The sequence below is a fragment of the Eptesicus fuscus genome, chromosome 13, assembly GCF_027574615.1.
Source record: "Eptesicus fuscus isolate TK198812 chromosome 13, DD_ASM_mEF_20220401, whole genome shotgun sequence".
Taxonomy (NCBI): domain Eukaryota; kingdom Metazoa; phylum Chordata; class Mammalia; order Chiroptera; family Vespertilionidae; genus Eptesicus; species Eptesicus fuscus.
The window spans coordinates 83,754,676-83,778,259 of NC_072485.1; the positions used below are offsets into that span (position 1 = coordinate 83,754,676).

The following is a 23,584-nucleotide window of genomic DNA, read 5'->3' on the forward strand; positions in this document are numbered from 1 at the left end:
ATGAGGGGAGGGGCCGGCGGGTGGGCGCTGGAGGGGGTGGTCGCGGTCGCTGGTGGCGTGCACTCGGGCACGGTGGCCCTCACGCCGGGTGCGCCTGCCGCAGGGACGGGCGTGGGCTCTGAGCTGCGCCCGCGTGGCCTTCTCTCGGCAGATCATCCGCAGGGCCCGGCAGAGCCACCTGTTTGAGCGGTACCGGGGGCGGCGGCCCCGCCCGGCCCAGCTCCTGCAGGACGTGCACGCCGCGCTGGAGGTGGGTCCCGGCTGCGCTCCCCGATCCCGGTCACGGCTGCGTGTTCGCGTGTCGCTGGCCTGGAGTAGGGGCTCCTCGGGCTCGGTGCCGAGGCCAGTCCGTCCGGTGGGCGTGGTGGGCGGGTGTGGCTCCTGTGGGAACCGGGATCCTCGGCGCCTCACGCGCCCTCACTGGTGTGCCCGTCCCGCTGTGGGCCCTGCCCGGCCGCCCGCTGCCCCCGCGCTCCTGGCCCAGGGGCAGAGCTGCACCGGCTTTGGCCTCGAGCCCCGGAGTTCTGCAGCGTTAGCTGAAGAAATGGATTCCTTCCAACTTCGTATTTCGTTCTGAATGAACTGTTAGAAATCACTGCGTTGCTTAGTGAGCATAGCTTATGCTGTTTTACTCTCTAATCATCGCTGTCTTCAATAATTAGAGGGATAACCATGGTGCCTTTGTCTGTGGGTAAAAACCTGGATAAAAGGACAGCTTAGCCATCTTTTAGGGAAGGGCCACGTGGCTGGTGGCACCTGTGTAACCCCCGGCACAGCCTCAGGAGGGCGGCTCTCACGCCCATTTTATTTTTTATTTATTTTTATTGATGTCAGAGAGGAAGGGAGAGGGAGAGAGATGGAAACATCAATGATGAGCGAGAATCATGGATCGGCTGCCTTCTGCACGCCCCACACTGGGGATGGAGCCCACAGCCCAGGCATGTGCCCTGACTGGGAATCGAACCCGTGGCCTCCTGGTTCAGAGGTCGATGCTCTACTCCTGAGCCATGGCAGCCGGGCTCATGTTTCTCCATTTTTTATAGAGAAACAGGCACAGGGGTGAGGGTGGCTCAAGGTCGCCAAGGTCACATGAGGTGCCTGCAGCGCCGAGCTGCCTGGGCCTGGCCGGGTCTCCAGCTGCCGCCTGGGGAAAGCTGGGGCCACACTCTTAAGGACACAAACTTCTTTTTTCCCTTCATTTAAAAAAAAAAGATTTTATTTTTTAGAATAAAAACGATACACACTTAGAGGAAATAGGAGGAGCTAGTACCACGAGTTCCCATGTGCCCGGATGCTTCTGTCTTTAACATCTTGCCTTACTGCCTACCGACTGACGCTCTTAAAGCGAGGGGCGTTAACAGGGATACATTGTTACCGACTGACATCTAACAGGGATACATTGTTACCGACTGACATCTAACAGGGACACATTGTTACCGACTGACATCGAACAGGGACACATTGTTACCGACTGACATCTAACAGGGACACATTGTTACTGACATCTAACAGGGATACATTGTTACTGACTGACATCTAACAGGGACACATTGTTACCGACTGACATCGAACAGAGATACATTGTTACCGACTGACATCTAACGGGGACACATTGTTACTGACATCTAACAGGGACACATTGTTACTGACTGACATCTAACAGGGATACATTGTTACCGACTGACATCGAACAGGGACACATTGTTACCGACTGACATCTAACAGGGACACATTGTTACCGACTGACATCTAACAGGGACACATTGTTACCGACTGACATCTAACAGGGACACATTGTTACTGACTGACATCTAACAGGGACACATTGTTACTGACATCTAACAGGGATACATTGTTACCGACTGACATCGAACGGGGACACATTGTTACTGACTGACATCTAACAGGGATACATTGTTACCGACTGACATCTAACAGGGATACATTGTTACTGACTGACATCTAACAGGGACACATTGTCACTGACTGACATCTAACAGGGACACATTGTTACTGACTGACATCTAACAGGGACACATTGTTACTGACATCTAACAGGGATACATTGTCACTGACTGACATCGAACAGGGACACATTGTTACTGACTGACATCTAACAGGGACACATTGTTACTGACATCTAACAGGGACACATTGTTACTGACTGACATCTAACAGGGACACATTGTTACTGACTGACATCTAACAGGGACACATTGTTACTGACTGACATCTAACAGGGATACATTGTTACCGACTGACATCTAACAGGGACACATTGTTACCGACTGACATCGAACAGGGACACATTGTTACCGACTGACATCGAACGGGGACACATTGTCACTGACTGACATCGAACAGGGATACATTGTTACCGACTGACATCGAACAGGGACACATTGTTACCGACTGACATCGAACAGGGACACATTGTTACTGACATCTAACAGGGACACATTGTTACCGACTGACATCTAACAGGGACACATTGTTACCGACTGACATCTAACAGGGACACATTGTTACCGACTGACATCTAACAGGGATACATTGTTACTGACTGACATCGAACAGGGATACATTGTTACCGACTGACATCTAACAGGGATACATTGTTACCGACTGACATCGAACAGGGATACATTGTTACCGACTGACATCGAACAGGGATACATTGTTACCGACTGACATCGAACAGGGACACATTGTTACCGACTGACATCTAACAGGGATACATTGTTACCGACTGACATCTAACAGGGACACATTGTTACCGACTGACATCGAACAGGGATACATTGTTACCGACTGACATCGAACAGGGATACATTGTTACCGACTGACATCGAACAGGGACACATTGTTACTGACTGACATCTAACAGGGATACATTGTTGTTGACTGACATCTAACAGGGATACATTGTTACCTACTGACATCGAACAGGGACACATTGTTACCGACTGACATCGAACAGGGACACATTGTTACCGACTGACATCTAACAGGGATACATTGTTACCGACTGACATCTAACAGGGACACATTGTTACTAACTGACATCTAACAGGGACACATTGTTACTGACTGACATCGAACAGGGATACATTGTTACCTACTGACATCGAACAGGGACACATTGTTACCGACTGACATCGAACAGGGATACATTGTTACCGACTGACATCGAACAGGGACACATTGTCACTGACTGACATCAGGGTTTATTCGTTTCCTTAGTCTTCCCCTCACGGCCTTTTCTGTCCCGGGACCCTGTCCCGGCACCACAGGACCCTTAGTGGCCCTGTGTCTCAGGCCCCTCTGATGGCAGCTCATCAGACTTCCTTTCCTGTGTTTGTCTGTCTTTAATGTTTTTATTGATTTTTAGAGAGAGAGGGAGAGGAAGAGAGAAACATCGATGAGAGAGAAACATCATTGATTGTCTGCCTTCTGCACTCCCCACATTGGGGATCGAGCCCGCAACCTGAGCATGTGCCCTGGCCGGGATTTGAACCCTGACCTCCTGGTTCATGGGTTGAAGCTCAGCCCCCGAGCCACGCTGGCGGGGCGGACTCTTTGTTTTTAATGATCTGGGCCATTTTGAGGCAAGCTGGTTCATCTGGGCACTTCATAGGACGCCCCCTGCTGGAACGTTCCTGGTGTCCTCCCCCCCCCCCCCGCCCCCTCATGGTTGGATTGGGGAGGACGCAGCCCTGGACCGCCAGGGCCGTGGGGAGACGGCCTCTCGGGCTGTGGCCTCTGTGGCGGGGCTGTGAGCAGGGCTCATGGACGCCCTCTTTGCTGCCGTCGCAGCCGCTCTCGGTGAAACTGAGTGAGACCACGGATCCCGACAAGAAGCAGATGCTGGAGCGCATGCAGCGCGCAGTGCAGCTCGCCACCGAGCCGCTGGAGGAGGCCGTGCGCTCCGACCTGGCCGCAGAGGAGGTCGACCGCCGTGCGCAGGTGAGAGCCCCGGCCGCGCTGCACTGCGGGGCTGGCCACGGTGATCCTGCGTCCTGGCACTCGGCGAGCAGTGCGCCTCCTGCCCCCCCTTCTCCTGCCCCTGCTCCCCACCCCTTCCCACCACGCCCTCAGATGAGCAGGAGGCGAGGTCGAGGTGTGGGGAGCAGCCTTCCCTCGAAATTATCTCAGGTCCTCAGGTGGGCCCTCCCCGGCGTTGAACGGCAGCACCTGCAGAAAGAGGGTGAGAGGTTGAAGTTGCAAAGAGCTGGAGGTGGGGGTCACCTGCCGACCTGGGCCCTCCTGGGGCGGCTCTTCTGCCTCTGAAAGGCCTCCCTGCGGACAGTGAGGGCACCGCCACCCAGTGCCCGGGCCCCTCCTCCCGGCGCTCCCTGCCCGAGCTGCCACACGGGGCTGTGCTGTCACCTGCCACCCTCAGCCTGCAGCCCCCCACAGCCATGCCCTGCAGACCCCAACCCCTGGCCATGCCCTGCAACCCCCCACCCCTGGCCATGCCCTGCAGCCCCACACCATGCCCTGCAGACCCCCCCCCCCCGCCATGCCCTGCAGACCCATCTCCCTGGGCCATGCCCTGCAGAACCCAGCAGACCAGTGAGATGGCCCTTCTCCTTCACACCTGCGCCCCCTGCTGGTCGCCCTCCAACCCTGTGAAACCCGCTGAGGGCACTGCGGCTGGTGTCCCGGCACAGCAGGACGTGGGCCTACCCCGCCCTGTGGTTGGCTCTGGGTGTCACCCTCTGTGTCCTCACGTGGCAGGTGGCGTGGGTGCGGGGTCGGGGCCCTGGTCTCGGACGAGGGCGTCCCTCAGGTGTGCTGAGGGGCCCCACGCGGTGGGTGTGCTGCGTGGAGGCCGGGGCCCGCTCCCGGGCCTCTCCTGCTTCCGCCTCAGCAGTGCGCCGATTTTAAAGACATAAACTCTTACTGACATCAGGGAGGGAGAGGGGGAGAGAGACATCAGTGACGAGAGAGTCGTGGGTGGGCTGCCTCCTGCACGATCGGGGACGAGTCCGCAACCGAGCACGTGCCCTGGCCGGGAATCGAACCGTGACCTCCTGGTTCGTAGGTCGATGGTCAGCCACGCCGGCCGGGTCTGACTTCTGTTCTATACGTTTGTTCGGCCGTTGGTCACGGCCCAGCTTGTGGCTGGTCTTGCTGACTGTTCCGTGGGGCCTGGGAGGCGTGTGTTGGATGAGGTGGTCTGGGTGCCCGTCACAGCCGGGGCCTGGGGGCCGTTTCCGCGCCCATCTGCCCGTCTGCGCGGGAGGCGCGTGGAGGTCTCCGCGGGACCGGGGACCCGTCTCCTGCTCCTGCGGCTGCGGGCCTGGCCCTGGTGTGAGCTGCGTCTGAGGGCTGTGAGCTCTTCCCGGTGACCCAGCTGTATCACTGCGTGCTCTTAGCATGAGCGGGAGCACCGCAGGCACGGGAGAGGGAAACCACCGGCTGGGGCACGCGTGTGGGTGGGTGTGACCCGTGGGCCTCACGCGTGTGCCCTGCTCCCCAGGTGCTGCTGGAGGAGGCCCGGGATGTGCTCTCTGACTGGCTGGACTCCACCCTGGGCAGCGAGGTGACCGACAACTCCATCTTCTCCGAGCTGCCCCGGTTCTGGGAGGCGGAGTTCCACAAGGACATGGCGGCCCTGAACGTGAGTGACCCGCTGCCCCTGCCCCACTGCCTGGCCCCGCCGCCCGGCCCGGCTGAGGGCAGGACTGAGGGCAGGGCTGAGGGCAGGAGGGCAGGGCTGAGGGCAGGGCTGAGGGCAGGACTGAGGGCAGGAGGGCAGGGTTGAGGGCAGGACTGAGGGCAGGGCTGAGGGCAGGAGGGCAGGGCTGAGGGCAGGGCTGAGGGCAGGAGGGCAGGGCTGAGGGCAGGACTGAGGGCAGGAGGGCAGGGCTGAGGGCAGGGCTGAGGGCAGGACTGAGGGCAGGGCTGAGGGCAGGACTGAGGGCAGGGCTGAGGGCAGGGCTGAGGGCAGGAGGGCAGGGCTGAGGGCAGGAGGGCAGGGCTGAGGGCAGGGCTGAGGGCAGGGCTGAGGGCAGAAGGGCAGGGCGGAGGGCAGGGCGGAGGGCAGGGCGGAGGGCAGGGCGGAGGGCAGGGCTGAGGGCAGAAGGGCAGGGCGGAGGGCAGGGCGGAGGGCAGGGCTGAGGGCAGGGCGGAGGGCAGGGCGGAGGGCAGGGCGGAGGGCAGGACTGAGGGCAGGGCTGAGGGCAGGGCTGAGGGCAGGAGGGCAGGGCGGAGGGCAGGAGGGCAGGGCTGAGGGCAGGACTGAGGGCATGGCTGAGGGCAGGGCTGAGGGCAGGGCGGAGGGCAGGACTGAGGGCAGGGCGGAGGGCAGGGCTGAGGGCAGGACTGAGGGCAGGGCTGAGGGCAGGGCGGAGGGCAGGGCTGAGGGCAGGGCTGAGGGCAGGGCTGAGGGCAGGACTGAGGGCAGGACTGAGGGCAGGACTGAGGGCAGGGCTGAGGGCAGGGCGGAGGGCAGGGCTGAGGGCAGGGCTGACCGGCTGTCGCCGCAGGTCCTCCCTCCCGACGTGCTGACCCGGGTCAGCGAGTACGTGCCCGAGATCGTGCGCTTTGTCCAGAAGATCGTGGACAACGGCTACGGGTGAGTCAGCCCCGAGCCCCTGGCTCCGGGGGGGTTTCCCGGGCGAGCGTCTCCCCATCCTAGTCGGTTCTGGGGGCGGGACCGGCGCTGTCGGAGCTGCCGGCCGTGAGGGGCCTGGGGCGGCGCTCAGAGGCCCGGCCGTGGCCGAAGCAGCACAGCAGGGCCGCTCCCAGCCCCGGGCCCCGAGGGCAGGTCTGGGCCAGGCCCCTCCAGGCCGGCAGGTGCTGTCCGCACGCCGCGGCTCTGCGTGCACCCGTGTCTCCCTGAGCCCCGATCTCGGGTCAGGACACCGCCCTGCTGACGGCCACCTGGCCCGGCCCCCTCGGTCGCCTCTGGGAGCTGACAGCCACTGAGGCACTGGGCTCAGGACTGCACCCCACGCAGTGGGTCCCTGCGCCCCTTTCACGCTGGCGGTCCCCCTCGCGCTCCCCGCGCCAGCTGCGTGCTCACGGGACACGCTTCCGGCCGGGGAGTGAGGCCTGGGCCTCTGCCTGTGACGTGTTTTTGTTGCGTCCGGATCAGGCCACGCAGCGCCGTGGATTTGAGCACCTCGTCTCGGAGCCGGCAGGCGGGGGGCCAGGAGCCGGGGCTGGGCGGCTGCAGCCTGCCGGCCCTCCGTGTCAGGGTGCCCTGCGGCGGCTCCGGGCCGGCCTTGGGTCGGCCACACGTTCCCAGTTCTGCCTTGTTTCCAGCTACGTCTCCAGCGGGTCCGTCTACTTCGACACGGGGAAGTTCGCGTCCAGCGAGAGGCACTCGTACGGGAAGCTGGTGCCCGAGGCCGTGGGGGACCAGCAGGCCCTGCAGGAGGGGGAAGGTGAGCGGGCGGCCGGGGTGCCGCCCTGGGAGGGTTCAGGGATTTCCCACACGAAGGCTGTGAAAAGCATTGTTTACTTATTTTTATTGATTGACGGGGGGGGGGGGGTGCGGGGGGCACCGGTGTGCCGCCTCACTCGCTCGGCGTTCAGTGGCTGCGGCCTGTGGCCCCGCGTCGCGGCGAGGCTGCAGTCGGCGGCTGTGGGGAGTCGGGTCGGAGCGGTCGTGCTGGGTTTTCCACGGGGCGTGGCGCCCTGACCGTCGCGTCGTACGTAGATGCCGTGCCGCTTGAAAAGCTGGGCGAACCCGGGCCTGAGCAGGGCTGGCGGGTGGAGGTGGGGCCGAGCCCCCCGGGCAGGGTGAGGAGCTGCGAGCGGGGAGCCTGGAGCCGGGCGCGAGGAGCACGAGGGTGCAGGCGGGACGAGGCGGTGCGGCCGCCCCCCGGGCTGGGCAGGAGCTCCCTTGGGTCCGAGTCCCACTTGGCGGAGGCGAAACCCCGGCCGCGGAGTGAAGGGCGCGCCCGTGTCTGTGACAGCAGCCCCCGCCCCCCCCCCCCCCGCTCCTGATCTGATGTTTTAAGCAGACGGGAGGCTCTCGGGACCGGGTCGGGTCCTAGTGGCTCTCAGCGTCTCTCCTCGCGCCCTGAGGGATGGGGCGGGCCACAGCAGCCCCCTAGGCACGGCCCCCACAGCCCCCCACGGCCCCCCCACGGCTGGTCACACCACATCACCCGCGGTGTTTCCGGAAGGCAGTCTGGCGTTAAAATGTTCGCACGTTTGGCTCCAGTGACCACCGTTCGGGCTCTGTGCTGCAGAAACCCCAGAACCGAAGTAAGACCCCGGGGAACCTCGCAGGGAGACTGAGGGGCCATGAGCCCGATGGCGCTCGAGGCGAGTTCATGACGCTGAAGTCTCACCCCCCCACCCCGTCCCCCAGGGGGACCCGCGTGGGCTCCGGCCCGACCAGACGGCAGGACCTCCTCGTCCTGGTGCCCAGCAGGTGGACACACCCCGTCCACGGGGGCTCCTCCTCCAGGAGGATGGACCCGGCCAGGGCCCGGGACCGGGACAGGATGGGCACTCGTGACCGTGCCTCACGGGTCACAGCGTCACCCCAGGAAGCTAGGCATGTGCTCTCCTAGGGAGACCATGTGGGCTGCACATGGGGCCGCACACACACACACACACACACACACACACACACACACACACAGGGCCGCACATGGGTCTGCACACGGGATCGCATGTGGGACCACACACACACACACACACACACACACACACACAGGGCTGCACACGGGGCCGCACACACACACACACACACACAGGGCCGCACATGGGTCTGCACACGGGATCGCACGTGGGACCACACACACACACACACACACACACACAGGGCTGCTCACGGGGCCGCACCAACGTGCACCGCAGGCCACATAAAGGCGTCCCTGCAAGTCCCGGGGCGTGGCTTCTCGTGGGCCCGGCCAGGATGAAGGCGTGTCGTCTGTCCCCCGTCCTCCCCCCCGCACGGCAGGGACACAGACCACAAACCTGGGGCAGCGGAGGCCCCGGAGGCCAAGGGGGCCGCGCCACGGCCACAGGAAGAGGCACGCACGTCACCCGCCTTCCCACGGCCCCCGGCCCCCGGGCGCCCCCTCTCCTGGGAAGGGTGACCCCGGAGAACAGGCCTCACGTGGGACCGAGGACGGCGGTGACGCGCTGTGTCGCTGTGGACGGCGGGGCCCCAGCACCAGGCCGACAGTGACAGGCCGTGCCGGACGCGGCGGAGAAGGCGTGTGTGACTGGGTCATCGGGCCGAGGCCGGCGCCGATTAAAACGTGTTCACTGAGAATGGAAATACCACCCTCACAGCCCGGGGCCATCCCGAGTCTCCAGGAGGGCGGGGCGCCCCCGTGTGGACAGGACGGGCGTCTGCACTGCACGCGGCAAAGGCAGAGGCGCAGACCTGGGCGAGGTGCCGCGTTCCGTCCAGGAGCAGGTGAGGGGAAGGACAGGCAGGAGACGGAGGAAGGAGACGGAGGTAGCTGTCCACAGCGGGCTCTGCACAGACAGACACACAAGCAGGACAGCGCCTGGGGAGACGTTTCGTGGGCAGATTCCGGACGCGCGAGGACCGTCAGGCCCACGGTGGACGCGGCGGCGTTCGCAGGTGGTTTTCACCGGCGCCGCGGGAGTTTGAGCCGCCCCCTGACTTCAGCCAGGGCCCGGCCGCCGTCCCTCAGACCGTCCAGTAGACTGAGCCCGCCGGCTCGGCCACAGCGTCCCTGGATGGACCAGAGCCGTGCCTGTGCTTCTGAGGGTCGGGAAGGTGCTCGGCTCCTGTGCCGGGGCCGGTGGAGGGGGGGAGGGGGGGTGCCGGGCCGCCTTCGAAGGTCCGCGGCAGGAGGGGACGGGCAAAGCCGGAGGGGCCGCAGGGCGAGAGCCGGACCCCAAGGTCACACGGAGCGGGGCCTCCCGGAGCTGGGGTCCCGGCCTCTGGGCCCATGGCCGTCCTGTTCGGCAGCCTCGTCCTGGGCCTGTCCTCCCCGGCCGACCTCCGAGTCCACGTCCCAGAGACGGGGAGAGGCGTCCAACAGCGGACAAAGGGCGAGGAGGGACAGGCCCCTTAGGGACAGGGCCACCTCCCCTCGCGGTCACACTCGGCCGCGTGCCCCTCGCTGCAGGGACGCCGGAAGCGCTGTCTGTTTCGGGGTCCCCGGGGCGGGCAGCCTGCTCGCTCTCCGAGAACCACGGGCGTGGGTGGCAGTGAAGGCCCTGCTGACGGCCCCGAGGTGCGGGAGTGACACCGGAGGGGGAGAGCAGGGGCGAGGGAGAGGCCGGGTACTTCCCTCTCTCAGAAACCTCCAGCAAATCGTCTCGCCCAACAGCGACATTTGGCGAGGGGCAGGGTGAGAGCGAGGCCCTGCCCTCCGACGCAGAATTTGTTCGGAATAAGTTCCTAAAAGTCAGAAACACCCCGGGGGGAGCCACGGACCTGAGCGCCCGTTGCCTGTCAGCGGAGGGCGGGTCGAGGGGTGCCAGGCGCCCATCACAGCCTGGACGCTCGGGTGAAGCTCGCCGGGGGGCAGACAGGACCTGGCGGGTGAGCGTGTGGGGTGTCGGTGTTGTGCAGCCATAGGTTTTAGAGCCCACAAACCTGCAGGTCCGCGTCGGAGGGCGAAGAGGAACTGGGCCCTGGGCCCTGATTCCCGCCTGTTTCCCAGCGCCTCCCGCGTGCTCCCCGCGTGGTCTCCGGCAGCGGACCGGAGCTGGTAGCTGGTAGCTGGCACCTGGCATCTGTGAGGTCGGCTGCCTGTGCCGGAGCCGTCCACCAGGGGGCAGCCGCTCCCAGGACAGGGGCCTGGCAGACCCTGTGGGGCCTCGGTGCGGGCGGCGGGCCTGCTCTGCCCACTCGCCCAGCTCCTCCCGTCACCACGGGGTCTCCCTGTCACCGCCCGGCGTGTCCCGGGGGCGCCGTGGGGAAGGTATCCCCCCTTGCTCCTGCCAGGCCCGGGGCCACAGCGGCCGCTGGTCTGCTCTCTGGGGCCGCAGCCCCTCCCGGCACCTCTGGCTGTGACCACGGGAGGCGGGCGAGTGTCCCGATGGGCCCCCTCTGGCCGAGAAGCCGCACGGGCCTGGCTGGTCCTCACTCTGCCCAGGACCAAGCTGAGGTGTTACCCCGGCCCCGCCTCGCAAGCCAGGTCCCCAGGGCCCCCGCGAGCTGCCGGCCACGTCGCCTCACGGAGACCAGAGCCGTCGCTCGCCAGGAGCAGGACGAACGAGCTCATGACCAGGACTTGGCCAGCCTGGACGTGGAGCCCCCCAGCACCTGGGCAGAGCGCCCAGAGGCGTGCCTGGCCACGGCACAGCAGGCAGTCAGAGGGACGCGCGGGGATGGCGTCCAGGCCGCGCTGACCGACCCCTGTCCGTGCAGGCGACCTGAGCGTCTCGGCAGAGCGCCTGAGCGAGAAGCGGTCCCCCAACGACTTCGCGCTGTGGAAGGCCTCGAAGCCGGGAGAGCCGTCCTGGCCGAGCCCGTGGGGGAAGGTGAGCACCGAGAGGGCGTGGGCAGGCCCCTCCTGGGCCCGGGTGCCCTGAGCCTCGTGGCCTGTGGGCTGCGGGACCCCCCAGGAGGCTGCACCCAATGGCTCTCACCTGAGTATTCCGGGCCGAGGCCCCCTCTGAACTCCGTGACACGCCCCTCGCCCGGAGCCGCGGGGGTCCAAGCAGGACCCGGGGACCGTGCAGGCGGGTCCCCTCGCTTTCGGGTGCAACTCACCACCTGCTCCCGGAAAGCTCAGGCTCCGGGTCGGGACGTCGGGGGGAGGGCAGCCGGAGGGAGGGCCCGCCGGTCACTGGGTCCTTGGGTCCCTAGGGGCGCCCGGGATGGCACATCGAGTGCTCAGCCATGGCAGGCACCCTCCTGGGCGCCTCGATGGACATCCACGGGGGCGGCTTCGACCTCCGCTTCCCCCACCACGACAACGAGCTGGCGCAGTCGGAGGTAGGTGGTCCCGGGGGCGGGCCTGGCGCCCGCGGGGGCTGGGGGAGAAGGGGGGCTCTCGCCGTGGGGCTGGATCCTAACCGTTGAGGCGGGTTTCCCACACGAGCGCCTGGCCTGGGCCCCTGGCTCCCTCCCGCTCGTCCCCGGCCGCCCTCTGAGCCCGGGGCCCCCGGAAAGGCAGCGCCCTCCACGAGGTGGGCGCACAGGGCTTACCCGGCGCGGGCACCTCCCGCAAGCAGCCGCGCCGCGGACTCAGCGCCCCGCCGCGCCCCGTGTCCGCGCCCCGTGTCCGCGCAGGCTTACTTTGAGAACGACTGCTGGGTGCGGTACTTCCTGCACACGGGCCACCTGACCATCGCCGGCTGCAAGATGTCCAAGTCGCTCAAAAACTTCATCACCATCAAGGACGCCCTGAGGAGGCACTCGGGTGAGCACCCCTCCTGCGGCCGCTGCCCCTCGGGCTCGGGGACCGGGGGGGGGGGGGGGGGGGACGGGGAGACCGGGACGGGACGGGGACGGGGGCTGAGGACGGGATGTGGACGGGGACGGGGGATGGGGACGGGATGTGGACGGGGATGGGCACGGGGACGGGGACGGGGACGGGGACGGGGACGGGGATGGGGATGGGGACGGGGACGGGGGATGGGGACGGGGACGGGATGAGGACGGGCTGAGGACGGGCCGGGACCCTCAGGACGATGAGTCGGCGGTGCCGTCTCTGCAGCGAGGCAGCTGCGCCTGGCCTTCCTCATGCACGCGTGGAAGGACACGCTGGACTATTCGAGCAACACCATGGAGTCGGCCCTGCAGTACGAGAAGTTCATGAACGTGAGTTCCTCGCTCAGAGGGGGCGCGGGCGAGCGTGTGGGCGTGAGGGGACCCGCCGGCCGCCGGCCTGGAGCTGCCGTCTGAGCGCCCAGGAGCGAAGGAGCCGCCTGGCCGTGCCCGCGTGAGGGCCTCAGTGCGGCCGCTCTCGGTCAGCGTTCTTGCGGGGAAGGCTGCGGGGACGGCTGTCGCCTGCTGCTGACGGCTTCTCGCCCTTCAGGAGTTTTTCCTGAACGTGAAGGACCTCCTCCGCACGCCCGTGGACGTCACCGGCCAGTTCGAGAAGTGGGAGGAGGAGGAAGCCGCGCTGAACGAGAGGTGAGGGCTCTCCTCGGGGCGCAGGCGTGCCGGGCCCCGTGCCCCCCGACCAGCGACGCTGAGGCTGTGGGGCTCCTGTCCCGTTCCCTCCCCCGCCTGCTCAGCTTTTACGATAAGAAGACGGCGGTGCACGAAGCCCTCTGCGACAACGTGGACACGCGCTCCGCCCTGGAGGAGATGCGGGCGCTGGTCAGCCAGTGCAACCTGTACATGGCCGCCCGCAAGGCCGCGAGGAGGAGACCCAACCGCGCCCTGCTGGAGAGCATCGCGCGGTACCTCACCCACCTGCTCCAGGTGAGCCCCTCCTACCTCCCCCACCTGCTCCAGGTGAGCCCCCCACCTCCCCCACCTTCTCCAGGTGAACCCCCCATAACCTCCCCCACCTGCTCCAGGTGAGCCCCACCTCCCCCACCTGCTCCAGGTGAACCCCTCCTACCTCACCCACCTGCTCCAGGTGAGCCCCCACCCGCTCCAGGTGAACCCCCCCACCTCCCTCACCTGCTCCAGGTGAGCCCCCACCCGCTCCAGGTGAACCCCCCCACCTCACCCACCTGCTCCAGGTGAGCCCCCCACCGCCCCCACCTGCTCCAGGTGAGCCCCCACCCGCTCCAGGTGAACCCCCCCACCTCACCCACCTGCTCCAGGTGAACCCCCCCACCTCCCCCACCTGCTCCAGGTGAGCCCCCACCTCCCCCACCTGCTCCAGGTGAACCCCCCATAACCTCCCCCACCTGCTCCAGGTGAACCCCCCACCTCCCCCACCTGCTCCAGGTGAGCCCCCACCTCCCCCACCTGCTCCAGGTGAACCCCCCATAACCTCCCCCACCTGCTCCAGGTGAACCCCCCATAACCTCACCCACCTGCTCCAGGTGAGCCCCCCCACCCTCCCCACCTGCTCCAGGTGAACCCCCCCACCTCACCCACCTGCTCCAGGTGAGCCCCCACCTCCCCTACCTGCTCCAGGTGAACCCCCCCACCTCCCCCCCCTGCTCCAGGTGAACCCCCCCACCTCACCCACCTGCTCCAGGTGAGCCCCCCACCGCCCCCACCTGCTCCAGGTGAGCCCCCACCTCCCCCACCTGCTCCAGGTGAACCCCCCCACCGCCCCCACCTGCTCCAGGTGAGCCCCCACCTCCCCCACCTGCTCCAGGTGAACCCCCCCACCTCACCCACCTGCTCCAGGTGAGCCCCCCACCGCCCCCACCTGCTCCAGGTGAGCCCCCACCTCCCCCACCTGCTCCAGGTGAACCCCCCCACCTCCCCCACCTGCTCCAGGTGAGCCCCCCACAACCTCACCCACCTGCTCCAGGTGAGCCCCACCCCCTACCTCACCCACCTGCTAGAGGTGAGCCTTGCCCCCCACCTCACCCACCTGCTAGAGGTGAGCCCCCCCCCACCTCACCCACCTGCTCCAGGTGAGCCCCTCCTACCTCACCCACCTGCTGGAGGTGAGCCCCGGGCCCTGGCGCTGAGCGATCACACCTGTGCACCTCGGTTTCCCCTCCATCTTGTGTGGGAAGCAGAACCAGAGGCCTTGCCCTGCGCCCACCTCGTGCCCTGGGTCCTGGGTCTGTGCCGCAGCAGCACCTGCGGGCGCCCTCCCGCGAGCAGCAGGTAGTCTGGAGGACCCGTCAGCGCCGCGTCTCAGGACCTCTGCCTCCCACACCCATCTCTTTCCTAGATCTTCGGGGCCATCGAGGAGGAGAGCTCCCTGGGGTTCCCTGTCGGGGGACCCGGAAGCAGCCTAAACGTGAGTGCGGCCCCCCTGCCCCTGGGACACGGTGCCCACTGCCAGGCCCCTCCTGCGCGCACAGCATCCCCGCCTTTCTCCCTGCTCCCGTGGGGTCAGCCTGTGGGCACTGGGTGACCGGCATCCGGTCCCACTGCCCTGACCTTCCGGACCGAGCCCCGGTCACGGCCGCCCTCCCGGTGCGGACGGTCACCTGGCCGCTGTGATTATGTGGTTAGGACAGGTGGAGACGCTTAGACCTTAGACCTAAGGACGTGACCTAGAGGAGCAGGAGGCGGGGAATCGGAGGGAAGGGCGGGGAGCCTGCAGGGAGTGGCCCCGGCAGCCCCAGGGCGGGCGCAGCAGAACCCCCCCAGCCCCCACGCCCGCGGCCTCAGAGCTGGCCGCTGATGTCTCCGCCTGGGACCGTGGTCGGCTCTTAGAAAGCCCCCAGCTGCTTCCTTCTCCTGCACGTGACCCTAGCCATCCCTTCCCTTCCACAGAGAGCCTCCTGAGGACAGCCTCCCTTTGAACTTGACAGAGAACGCTTTGCACGCTAAATGCCCCGGGGGGGGGCCTTCAGTGGCTGTGGGTGCGGGTTCCCAGGACCCCCATGGGACACAGGACGTGGCTGGTGAGCCTGCCGGGCACAAGGGTGCCGTGCAGTCCACGCCATTTGAAGTTCACGGCTCACTTCCAAACCCGACCAGTGTCAAGAGCCGGGGAGGCAGCTCAGCACCGAGCAGTGCCCGGCGCCGGGTGGTCGCTGCCCGTGGCCCAGGCCCAGCCGTGAAAGCTTCCGCCCTCCCTGCCGGGGTCTCCCCGACCGCCTGCCGGGGGTGGAGGGGGCAGAGAAGTACTGAGACCCCGGAGCCCAGCTCCCCCGCAGGGTCACGGCCCTCGGCCCGGTGCCAGGGGCCCAGAGGTGCAGGTGGCACGGATGGCCTGCCCCTCACCAGCCTTCGTGTTGGAAGGTTAGCTTCTTGGGTTAAGGCGCTGTCGCCTGGGAAGTGTGGCAGATGGAACAGTTTTCCCACTGCCCTGGGTTTTCCAGTTGTGCCCGCCCCTCCCGTGAGGCTTGTCCAGTGGCTTTGCGCTCCGTCGCCGTCCCGTCTGCCGCGGGTTCGAGGGACAGCAGGGCGAGCATGTGTGTGGCCCGCAGGCACCCCGAGGGGCGGCAGGAGGAGGGGTGTGGCCTGTCAGGGACAGTCCCCCGCTGAGGGAGTGAGCAGCGAGGCCGTTGCCCCCCCCCCCCCCCCCCCCCGTGCTGGAGGCGGGGATAATAGACACGAGGGCAAGCCCCTGAGGATCGAACCTTCGCCCCACAGCTCGAGGGCGCCGTCCTGCCGTACCTGCAGGTGCTGTCGGAGTTCCGGGCGGGCGTGCGCAGGATCGCCCGGGAGAAGCACGGTGAGGCTGCTCCCTGGGCCGCTTCCTCGCGGGCGCTCGGCCCGGGGGTCACGCGCGGACGCGCTGCGGACATTTGGGCCAGCCCTTCTCTCTCGTGGGGCCGTCACGGCAGTGACACGCCTGGCCCTACTCCCTGGCCTGGTAGTCCCCTCCCCAAGTTGTGACGCCCACCGACGTGTCCAGGTGCCCCGTGTGCCCTCCTGGGTGGCCTCAGGGCACAGGCCCAGAGCTGGTGGGCCCAGGCCCCGGGCCTGGACCGGAGCTCGCCTGCCTGTCAGGACTGCCGCTCTGGGGCCGCAGGTGCCCACTGAGCCTCACTGCCACGTGGCGGCATCTAGTTCCGTGGACCTGCCGGGGCCCAGCACCCCCCCCCCCAGCTTTTCCCTGCGTGGCACCCCGGGCCTGTCTGTGCAGCCCCAGACAGCGCCCTCCTCTGAGAGGTCCTGAGACGGGGCCCCGGGACCGTCCTGGGGGTGCGGACCCGGCCTGCTGGCTGCGCTGGACGCTCTGCCTCCCGTGGGTCCGGTCCGGTCCGGTCCGGTCCGTCTGGTCGGGTGAGCAGCTCTGCTCCCTCCGGAGGCTCGGGAGGCGCCCGTCCTGTGGGTCCCGGGCCTTCCCTGACTCGCTCCTCTGCGCCCAGTCCCCGAGGTCCTGCAGCTCAGCGATGCCCTGCGGGACGACGTCCTGCCTGAACTTGGGGTGCGGCTGGAGGATCACGAAGGTGGGTGCTGCCCGCTGTCTCTGGGGACTCGCTGCGAGGAGCTTTCGCCAGGATGGCGGGTGCTGGGAGGATGCTGGGGGGAGGGCACGGGGGAGGGAGGACGCGGGGGGATCCTGGGGGCGTGTCAGAGGCGCCACGCCGCCCACTCCTGCGGCCGAGGGCCCGGGCCACCTTCCTTGCGCTGTCACTTAGGCGACAGCCTGTGTCACGCGCTGTCTGGGAGGTTCAGAGACAGCCTGAGGCTCACGGGTTCCGGTGACTCGCGCTCCGTGACTGGTTTTCTGTCCCGAGCAGCGAGGAAGGGGCCCACCTTGCTTCTCCCCAGGGACCCCCGGGGGCAGGGGGGAGGGTGTGGTGAGCGGGCGGCCGTGGGGCGTGCGGGGAGGCAGGACAGATGGACACCAGGCCTCAGCTCCCTCCGGCGCTTGGCTTGCAGGCCTGCCGACCGTGGTCAAGCTGGTGGACAGAGAGACGCTCCTGAGAGAGAGAGAGGAGAAGAGAAGGGTGAGTGGAACCGCGGGTGGTTTAATGTTTTATACGTTTTAAAGATACGTATTTTATTGCTCTCAGAGAGGAAGGGAGAGGGAGAGAGGGATAGACACATCAACGATGAGGGAGCATCATGGATCGGCGGCCTCCTGCACGCCCCCCACTGGGGATCGAGCCTGCAACCCGGGCCTGTGCCCTGACTGGGAATCGAACTCTGACCTCCTGGTTCCTAGGTTGACACTCAACCCCTGAGCCACGCGGCCGGGCTCTACTTTTGTTAAATGCCAGGAATTGCCCGTGTAAGAGGGAAACACTAACAACATAGGTAACTGGCGACTTGATAACAAACGAAGGAGGCGGCCCTCCGAAGGGCCTCTGAGGAAGCTCCGGACGCGGAGGGAGGCGGGTCCCGGTAGATGGTGGAGCCGACCTGCTCAGTCACACCTTGCTGCTGCCTGAAGGGGTGTCTCTCTTGTCACCGGGGTACAGTGTGTTACAGTTGTAACTGCCCCCCCAGAACCCATCCCCCCACGTGCCTTGGGCAGCTGAGCCCCCACGGCCAGGGGTGAAGCCAGGCCAGGGCCCCTGGAGGGCCTTGGTGCCCCATGGAGGGCGCGGCTGGGACACAGCCGGTGCCAGAACTGGGCAGAGCTCAGGGTGCCCACGGGGACACAGGCCGCACGGGCTGCCCCTGGTCACCATGAGGGACCCCGGCCAGCTCGTCCGGGCTGTCCTTCAGACCCTCCGGCCGGCGTGGTGTTGTTGGTGCAGAGCAGGGCTGGGCACCCCGAGGCCCGACGGCCCCGCCCGGCCCAGGGTGCTCCTGGAGCCCATTTCACTCGATGGCTCGTCTCCATGCCTGGGGCAGGCCGTCCGCACCCCAGGGGCCAGCAGGGGCCTTGGGTCCCACCTCCCATCCGGAGGGCCTGGGGCAGACCTGGTCACGGGTGTGCACTGTGCCCCCAGGCGGAGGAGGAGAGGAGGAGGAAGAAAGAGGAGGCCGCCCGGAAAAAGCAAGAACAAGAGGTACTGCTCGCGTGTGAGGGCTTCAGCCCTGCCCTCTGCCCTCTGCCTCCATCCCTCCCCCCCGAGGCCCCTCCAGGCTCCCCGCACACCCCACGGGCTGGGAGCGGCCCTGGGCGCCGCGTAGACAAGCCCACTGCCTCCCCAGAAAGGCACTGCCTCCCGTCCCCTCGCCCGTCGGCGGCATCTGCACTGGGAGCGGGCGGTCCTGGGAGCGGCCCGTGTGGCTCCGTGCAGTGGCCCGTGTGGCTCCGTGCAGTGGCCCGTGTGGCTCCGTGCAGTGGCCCGTGTGGCTCCGTGCAGTGGCCCGTGTGGCTCCGTGCAGTGGCCCGTGTGGCTCCGTGCAGTGGCCCGTGTCTGTGTTCCAGGCGGCCAGACTGGCCAAGATGAAGATCCCGCCCAGCGAGATGTTCCTGTCCGAAGGCGACAAGTACTCCAGGTTTGACGAAAACGTAAGAACCAGCCCTTTTCCCCAAAACAGGGTCACCTGCCAGTGATGCAGGAACTGGCACCTGGGGGGCAGGTCTTGTTTGGGGTGCAGCTGGGGGGGAGGTGGGGTCCCCTGGCGCCTGTGGCCCAGGGTGCCCGGGGCTGAGCCGAAGGTGACCGCCTGGGAATCTGTGGCCTGTCCCCGAGCTGGCCTGGTGTGCCCGCCGCGCCAGGCCCCGCATGGCGCCGTTTGCGCTCCCTCGAGCCCCTTGGCCTCCCCGCCGCCCTGTGTGTACCTGCACACCCCGGGAGCCGGCGCCGAGCGGGGTGGGCGCCGTGCCTGGCCCAGAGCCTTGCTGTCAGCAGGTGGCCCGGGGGGCGGGCGGGCGGGCGGGCTGCCGTCAGGAGCGGAGCCTGTGAGCCGGCGGAGGCCTGGTGCCCTGGCTGACTCCGCGGTGCTGCCGCAGGGCCTGCCCACACACGACACGGAGGGCAAGGAGCTGAGCAAGGGCCAGGCCAAGAAGCTGCGGAAGCTCTTCGAAGCCCAGCAGAAGCTGCACGCGGAGTACCTGCAGATGGCCCCGTGCAGAGGCTCCCCGTGAGCGGGCGGGCGGGGGGCGCAGTCCGGCCACGGCCGCTGGCCCTCTGCCCGCGGTGACTGTCCCTGCTCTGCTCAGCGACCGTGGGGACTGAGGCTCAGGCCCAGCTCCAGCTGCTGGCGCTGTGGTCTGCGCACGCTCACGGCGGCCTCGCCGGTCCTGTGGCTCCGGGGCCTGCCCCGCGGCTCAGCCGTAATAAAGTCTTCCCACAGCGAGGCCCGCACTGTCTGCCCGCGCCGCCTGCTCAGCAGGTCACCCCAGGAGCCCGCTCAGCTGAGCTGCCCAGGAATGTCCGCATGCAGATGCGACCTGCTGACCTCTGCGTGTGGGCGCACCGGGAGGCTGTGAGCAGGAAAAAGCCGGCTCGGCGCGGGGCCCACACAAAGCCTGCCCGGCGGCCTCCCTCGGGTTCTGATGAGTCAGCGCTGCAGCCTGTCGCGGCCGTCCCCCTCGGCCACCGCCACCACCTCCCACGGCTGGCTCACAGGTGGCCGCTGGCCGCTGCCCAGTGCGCCCTTCATGGCTCGGAGGAGGTCTCCACGCAGCAGGGCGGCCCCAGGTCACCGGGCCCTCCCCTCCCTGCTCCCGCGTCCTTGCTCACTAGGGCTCAGGATCGCCACCTGCACCGAACGCACCACGCCGGCCCTGATTGCGGAGGGTGCTGGCCGAGCCGTGCCCGCTCCGCGCCTGGAAAGCTGGGCCACGGGCAGCTCTGTAACCGGACATTCGAGGGGTCCAGGCTGCCTGTCACTCCTTCAGCCAATTCAGCAGAGACAGGGTGGAATCATATGAGCGTTTATTCCACTCCTGCCGGCTGCACGGGAGAGCAGCAGGTCATGTGCAAAAATCTGCTCTGCACCCCCCCCCCACCCCCCCCCCCCCGGCCCCGCATAAGCCAGCTGCTTATCTTGGGTAGAAGGACAAGGATTACATGGGAACGGAGGAATTGCAGGCATGGGGAAGCGGGCACGGGATAGTCATTACAGGGCACAAGGCATGCAGGCTGGGGGGGGGGGGCGGTCACACACGGGGCAGGCGCCCCAGGACCAGATTACAGGCATAGGGGCTGGGGGTTGTGAAGGGCAGGTGCCTCCGGGACTAGGAGGCTTCGGCCACGAGGTTGTCAGTCTTTCCGTGATGGCAGGCAGTTCTCGGGCAGGAGGATGGACTGCATTCCGACGCGGGCTCCCCTGTCCCAGGGCGCTCAGCTCCCAGCCAGGCTAGAATGTGCTCTCCCTGAGCAGAACAGCCACCGCCGGGAACAGCAGGATTAATGTTTCTCACCATTGGAGCTGGTCCCCGCTGTTCACTTCTGCCCCTCAGCTCTCTCAGGACGACGACGGTCATGGTTGGGGGAGCCATCAGGTCTCGGTTGCCAGCGATGCCCACTGGGGACAGGGCGCCTTAGTGGCCAGGGGTGTCGGGCTGGGGGGGCCGGCACCATGGCAGGCAGGGCCCACCCTCTGGACCAGGGCAGGGTGTTTTCCTCACTCCTGTGACGCTGACAACCCCGTGGAAGAGCCAGAAAATCACCAGTCTAGAGGCAGTGTCCCTGAAAGGGCGTGGGGAGCCTGGCACCATTTGGGGACCCTCTGGGCTCCTCCTCTGAGGGGTGCGTCTGCACGGGATGTACTGATACTCCGCCCACCCACACCCCACAGGGCTGCGGGCTCGGGCAGTGCTCACGCGGACACGGAGCGCCGGGCACTCTGAGTAGGGTCTTTGCCGATGTCATCAAGTGAAGGCGAGGCCATTAGGGTGTGTGCTAGTGCGGCGACTGGAGTGGCCTCCTGAGGCACGGGGACTCGGAGGCCACAGGGAGACGAAGGGCATGACGGGTGCTGAGGCCACAGCCCAGGATTGCCTGGAGCCCCCGCAGCTGGAGAGGCCGGAGGGACCCTCCCTGGAGCCTCCCCGGCCAACACCTTGATTCCTAGCCTGGCCTTGAGCCGAGAGCCCACATCTGCTGTGCTTCCTTCCCACCTTCGTGGCCCTTTGCCGTGGGAATTAACGCGGCGTTCCCAGCACCTCCCACCAGCTCACTGAAGTGACCCAAGGGAAGTCCCCACGACCACAGCCAGCCCACCCTCCTCAGACCCCAAGACCAGGACCAGCTTCCTGCCTCCCTACCACGGGGAGGGGAGGGGCGTCTGGGCAGGGCCTGATCCCTGCGGAACGTGCGCCTTCATTAAACGGGAGGAAAGACCTCCGAACCTGAAAATGCTCCTTTTGTCTTCTGTTAGTCGTCTGTCTCCCCCTCCAGCTCCGCCCCCGCCCGGCTGATAGCAAAGCGAGGTTATCACCGAACATTTCCAAGGCAGCCCCCCAACAGTGCACCAGCCAAGAGGCTCGGATGTGGGGGTCACGCCTGGTGCCCCCGGCCACCTTGACCTTACGCCTGGCAGGGCCCCTCAATCAGGGGCCTCTGGATGGCTCCATGTCCCCCCCAAGCACCATGGCACAGGACACACCTTGCTCAAGATTAGTTAGAAACTCTTCCCAAGCAACCCCACGCAAAGAAACGAGAGTTTCTGAATAAACGAACCAAAGCCATGAAAACCCCAGTCTCAGGTGCAGCATGGACCCGAACCTCCAGCCCCGGCCTGGGGGCCAGTTTTCCAACCCAATTGTCATCACTCCCGTGTTTTTAGTTCAATTATGTTCTGCACCCTGGGAGGTGCCCAGCCCCAGGGCCGCACTGCTCGCATCCTGCCTCCTGGCCCGCGGGGCCCCCCATGTGCGTGGGATGCAGGGGGTGAGGGGGGGGGGCGGGGGCGGCTGACTCCACGTGCGAGGCCCCGGGGCCAGAGGAGACCGCGGGTTCCTGGAAAGAGGCCAGGCACGCGGCCACAGGGTCGGAGGAGGTCGGCGGGGCCAGAGCGCGCATTCTGGGGTGGAGCCAAGCTGGAGGGGCCTGGAGGGCGCGGGGGGTGGCGCCGGCCCCCGGGGGCAGGAGACCCAGGAGGAGGCGCCCCAGGAAGCGGAGGGAACGCAGGCCGGCGTCGCACCCGGTATTTGCATATGGCTCCCGGGACTTGCGCGACGCAGCCTCTGATTGGTCCTCTTCGCCGGCGCCGAGGCGTAGTTGACTTGCGCCGAAACAGTCCAATCGTAGCCCGCCTTCCTCGTGGGGGGCGGGGCCAGTGGGCTCGGCCAATAGAAGGAGGCGTTGTTGGCGGCCACGGCGGCGCTATCCCAGGAGCAAGCGAAGCCACAGCCGCCGCTACTGCCGCAGGAGGCGTGAGGTGCGGACGCGCGTTCTCGGCGGGGTAACGGCGCGCTGGGGTGGCCGTGGGGCCGGGGTTCGGGGCCGGGGAACAGGCTGGCCGCCCTCGGGAGGCCAAGGCGGCAGCGGCGGGGCCGGGGCGCCCCGAGCGGCGGTGGCTCGCGGGCCCGCCGGGAGGCCGGGCGGCGGCGGCGGGCGGCGGATGTTCCTCTCCGCTCCGCCCGCCCCCGGCGCGGCCCTGAAGGTCAGGAGGCGCTTTGTTCCCGCGCGGCGTCCCCGAGAAGGGTAACGTCGCGGGCCGGGCCGCACCCGTGCCGCCCGAGCGAGCCGGGGCCGGGCGGGCTGGGCTCCCGGGGAGCGCGGAGCCGCCGACGGGCCTTTGTTTCCGGAACTGGCGCTGCCCGCGGGGAGCGGGCCCGACCTCGGCGGCTCGGCTCCTGACGTCCGTGGGGCGGGGTTGGTGTGTTTACGAGGAGACACGACCGCGTGGCGCCGTGTAGGGCTCCCCGCCCACGGAGGACTCGGGGTGCAGGCCGGGGGGCCGCGGGGCTGCTTCCCGCCACCGAGCACGTCTCGGGCGGGGAAGTCCCACCCGGCGGCCCTCGCTCCGTGTCCGTGTGCGCGGCCCCCCCTCCCCACCCCGCGGGGTCCCCTGCCCGCCTCCCCGCTCCAGCCTCCAGCGCGCACCCCTCCGCATGGGTGGTGGCCGTTCTCCGGTGCAGGTGCCTCGAGTAAGCGGCGGGACCTAAACGTGCGGAACTCTTCGCCCTGAGCGACTGCCTTCCTGCGGTCCTCGCGGCCCCTCCAAGCGACGGCCCGCGGGGGGCGCCGGTCCCCCTCCCCCGTGTCTCCTCTGGGTCTCGCAGTAGCTGCCGGGCGGATGCTGCGCTGCCCGCTGCCCGCTGCGAGGGTAACG

At 67.0% G+C, this 23,584-nt stretch overlaps 2 protein-coding genes across 5 annotated transcripts in view; both read left to right on the forward strand.

Annotated features, from left to right (window-relative positions):
- CARS1 (cysteinyl-tRNA synthetase 1) overlaps positions 1-19,658 on the forward strand; it is a 29,884-nt gene extending 10,226 nt beyond the window's left edge. Inside the window, exons 5-22 of the mRNA XM_054724884.1 lie at positions 152-250; positions 3,817-3,966; positions 5,486-5,626; positions 6,495-6,583; positions 7,276-7,397; positions 11,330-11,442; positions 11,771-11,899; positions 12,197-12,326; positions 12,624-12,727; positions 12,945-13,042; positions 13,147-13,336; positions 14,724-14,792; positions 16,100-16,181; positions 16,822-16,902; positions 17,339-17,406; positions 18,358-18,417; positions 18,783-18,866; positions 19,311-19,658. Coding sequence (XP_054580859.1) covers positions 152-250; positions 3,817-3,966; positions 5,486-5,626; positions 6,495-6,583; positions 7,276-7,397; positions 11,330-11,442; positions 11,771-11,899; positions 12,197-12,326; positions 12,624-12,727; positions 12,945-13,042; positions 13,147-13,336; positions 14,724-14,792; positions 16,100-16,181; positions 16,822-16,902; positions 17,339-17,406; positions 18,358-18,417; positions 18,783-18,866; positions 19,311-19,445 — 1,944 coding nt within the window. The 3' untranslated portion in view covers positions 19,446-19,658. The remainder of the gene's footprint in view (positions 1-151; positions 251-3,816; positions 3,967-5,485; positions 5,627-6,494; positions 6,584-7,275; positions 7,398-11,329; positions 11,443-11,770; positions 11,900-12,196; positions 12,327-12,623; positions 12,728-12,944; positions 13,043-13,146; positions 13,337-14,723; positions 14,793-16,099; positions 16,182-16,821; positions 16,903-17,338; positions 17,407-18,357; positions 18,418-18,782; positions 18,867-19,310) is intronic.
- A 2,966-nt stretch (positions 19,659-22,624) lies between these two features.
- The window catches only part of NAP1L4 (nucleosome assembly protein 1 like 4), a 34,344-nt gene continuing 33,384 nt past the window's right edge, over positions 22,625-23,584 (forward strand). For 2 of the 4 annotated variants that reach the window (XM_028138323.2, XM_008161014.3), the window contains exon 1: positions 22,625-22,687. The gene's annotated coding sequence lies outside the window, so the exon portion shown is untranslated. The other 2 variants (XM_028138322.2, XM_054725149.1) reach the window with 2 other exon arrangements.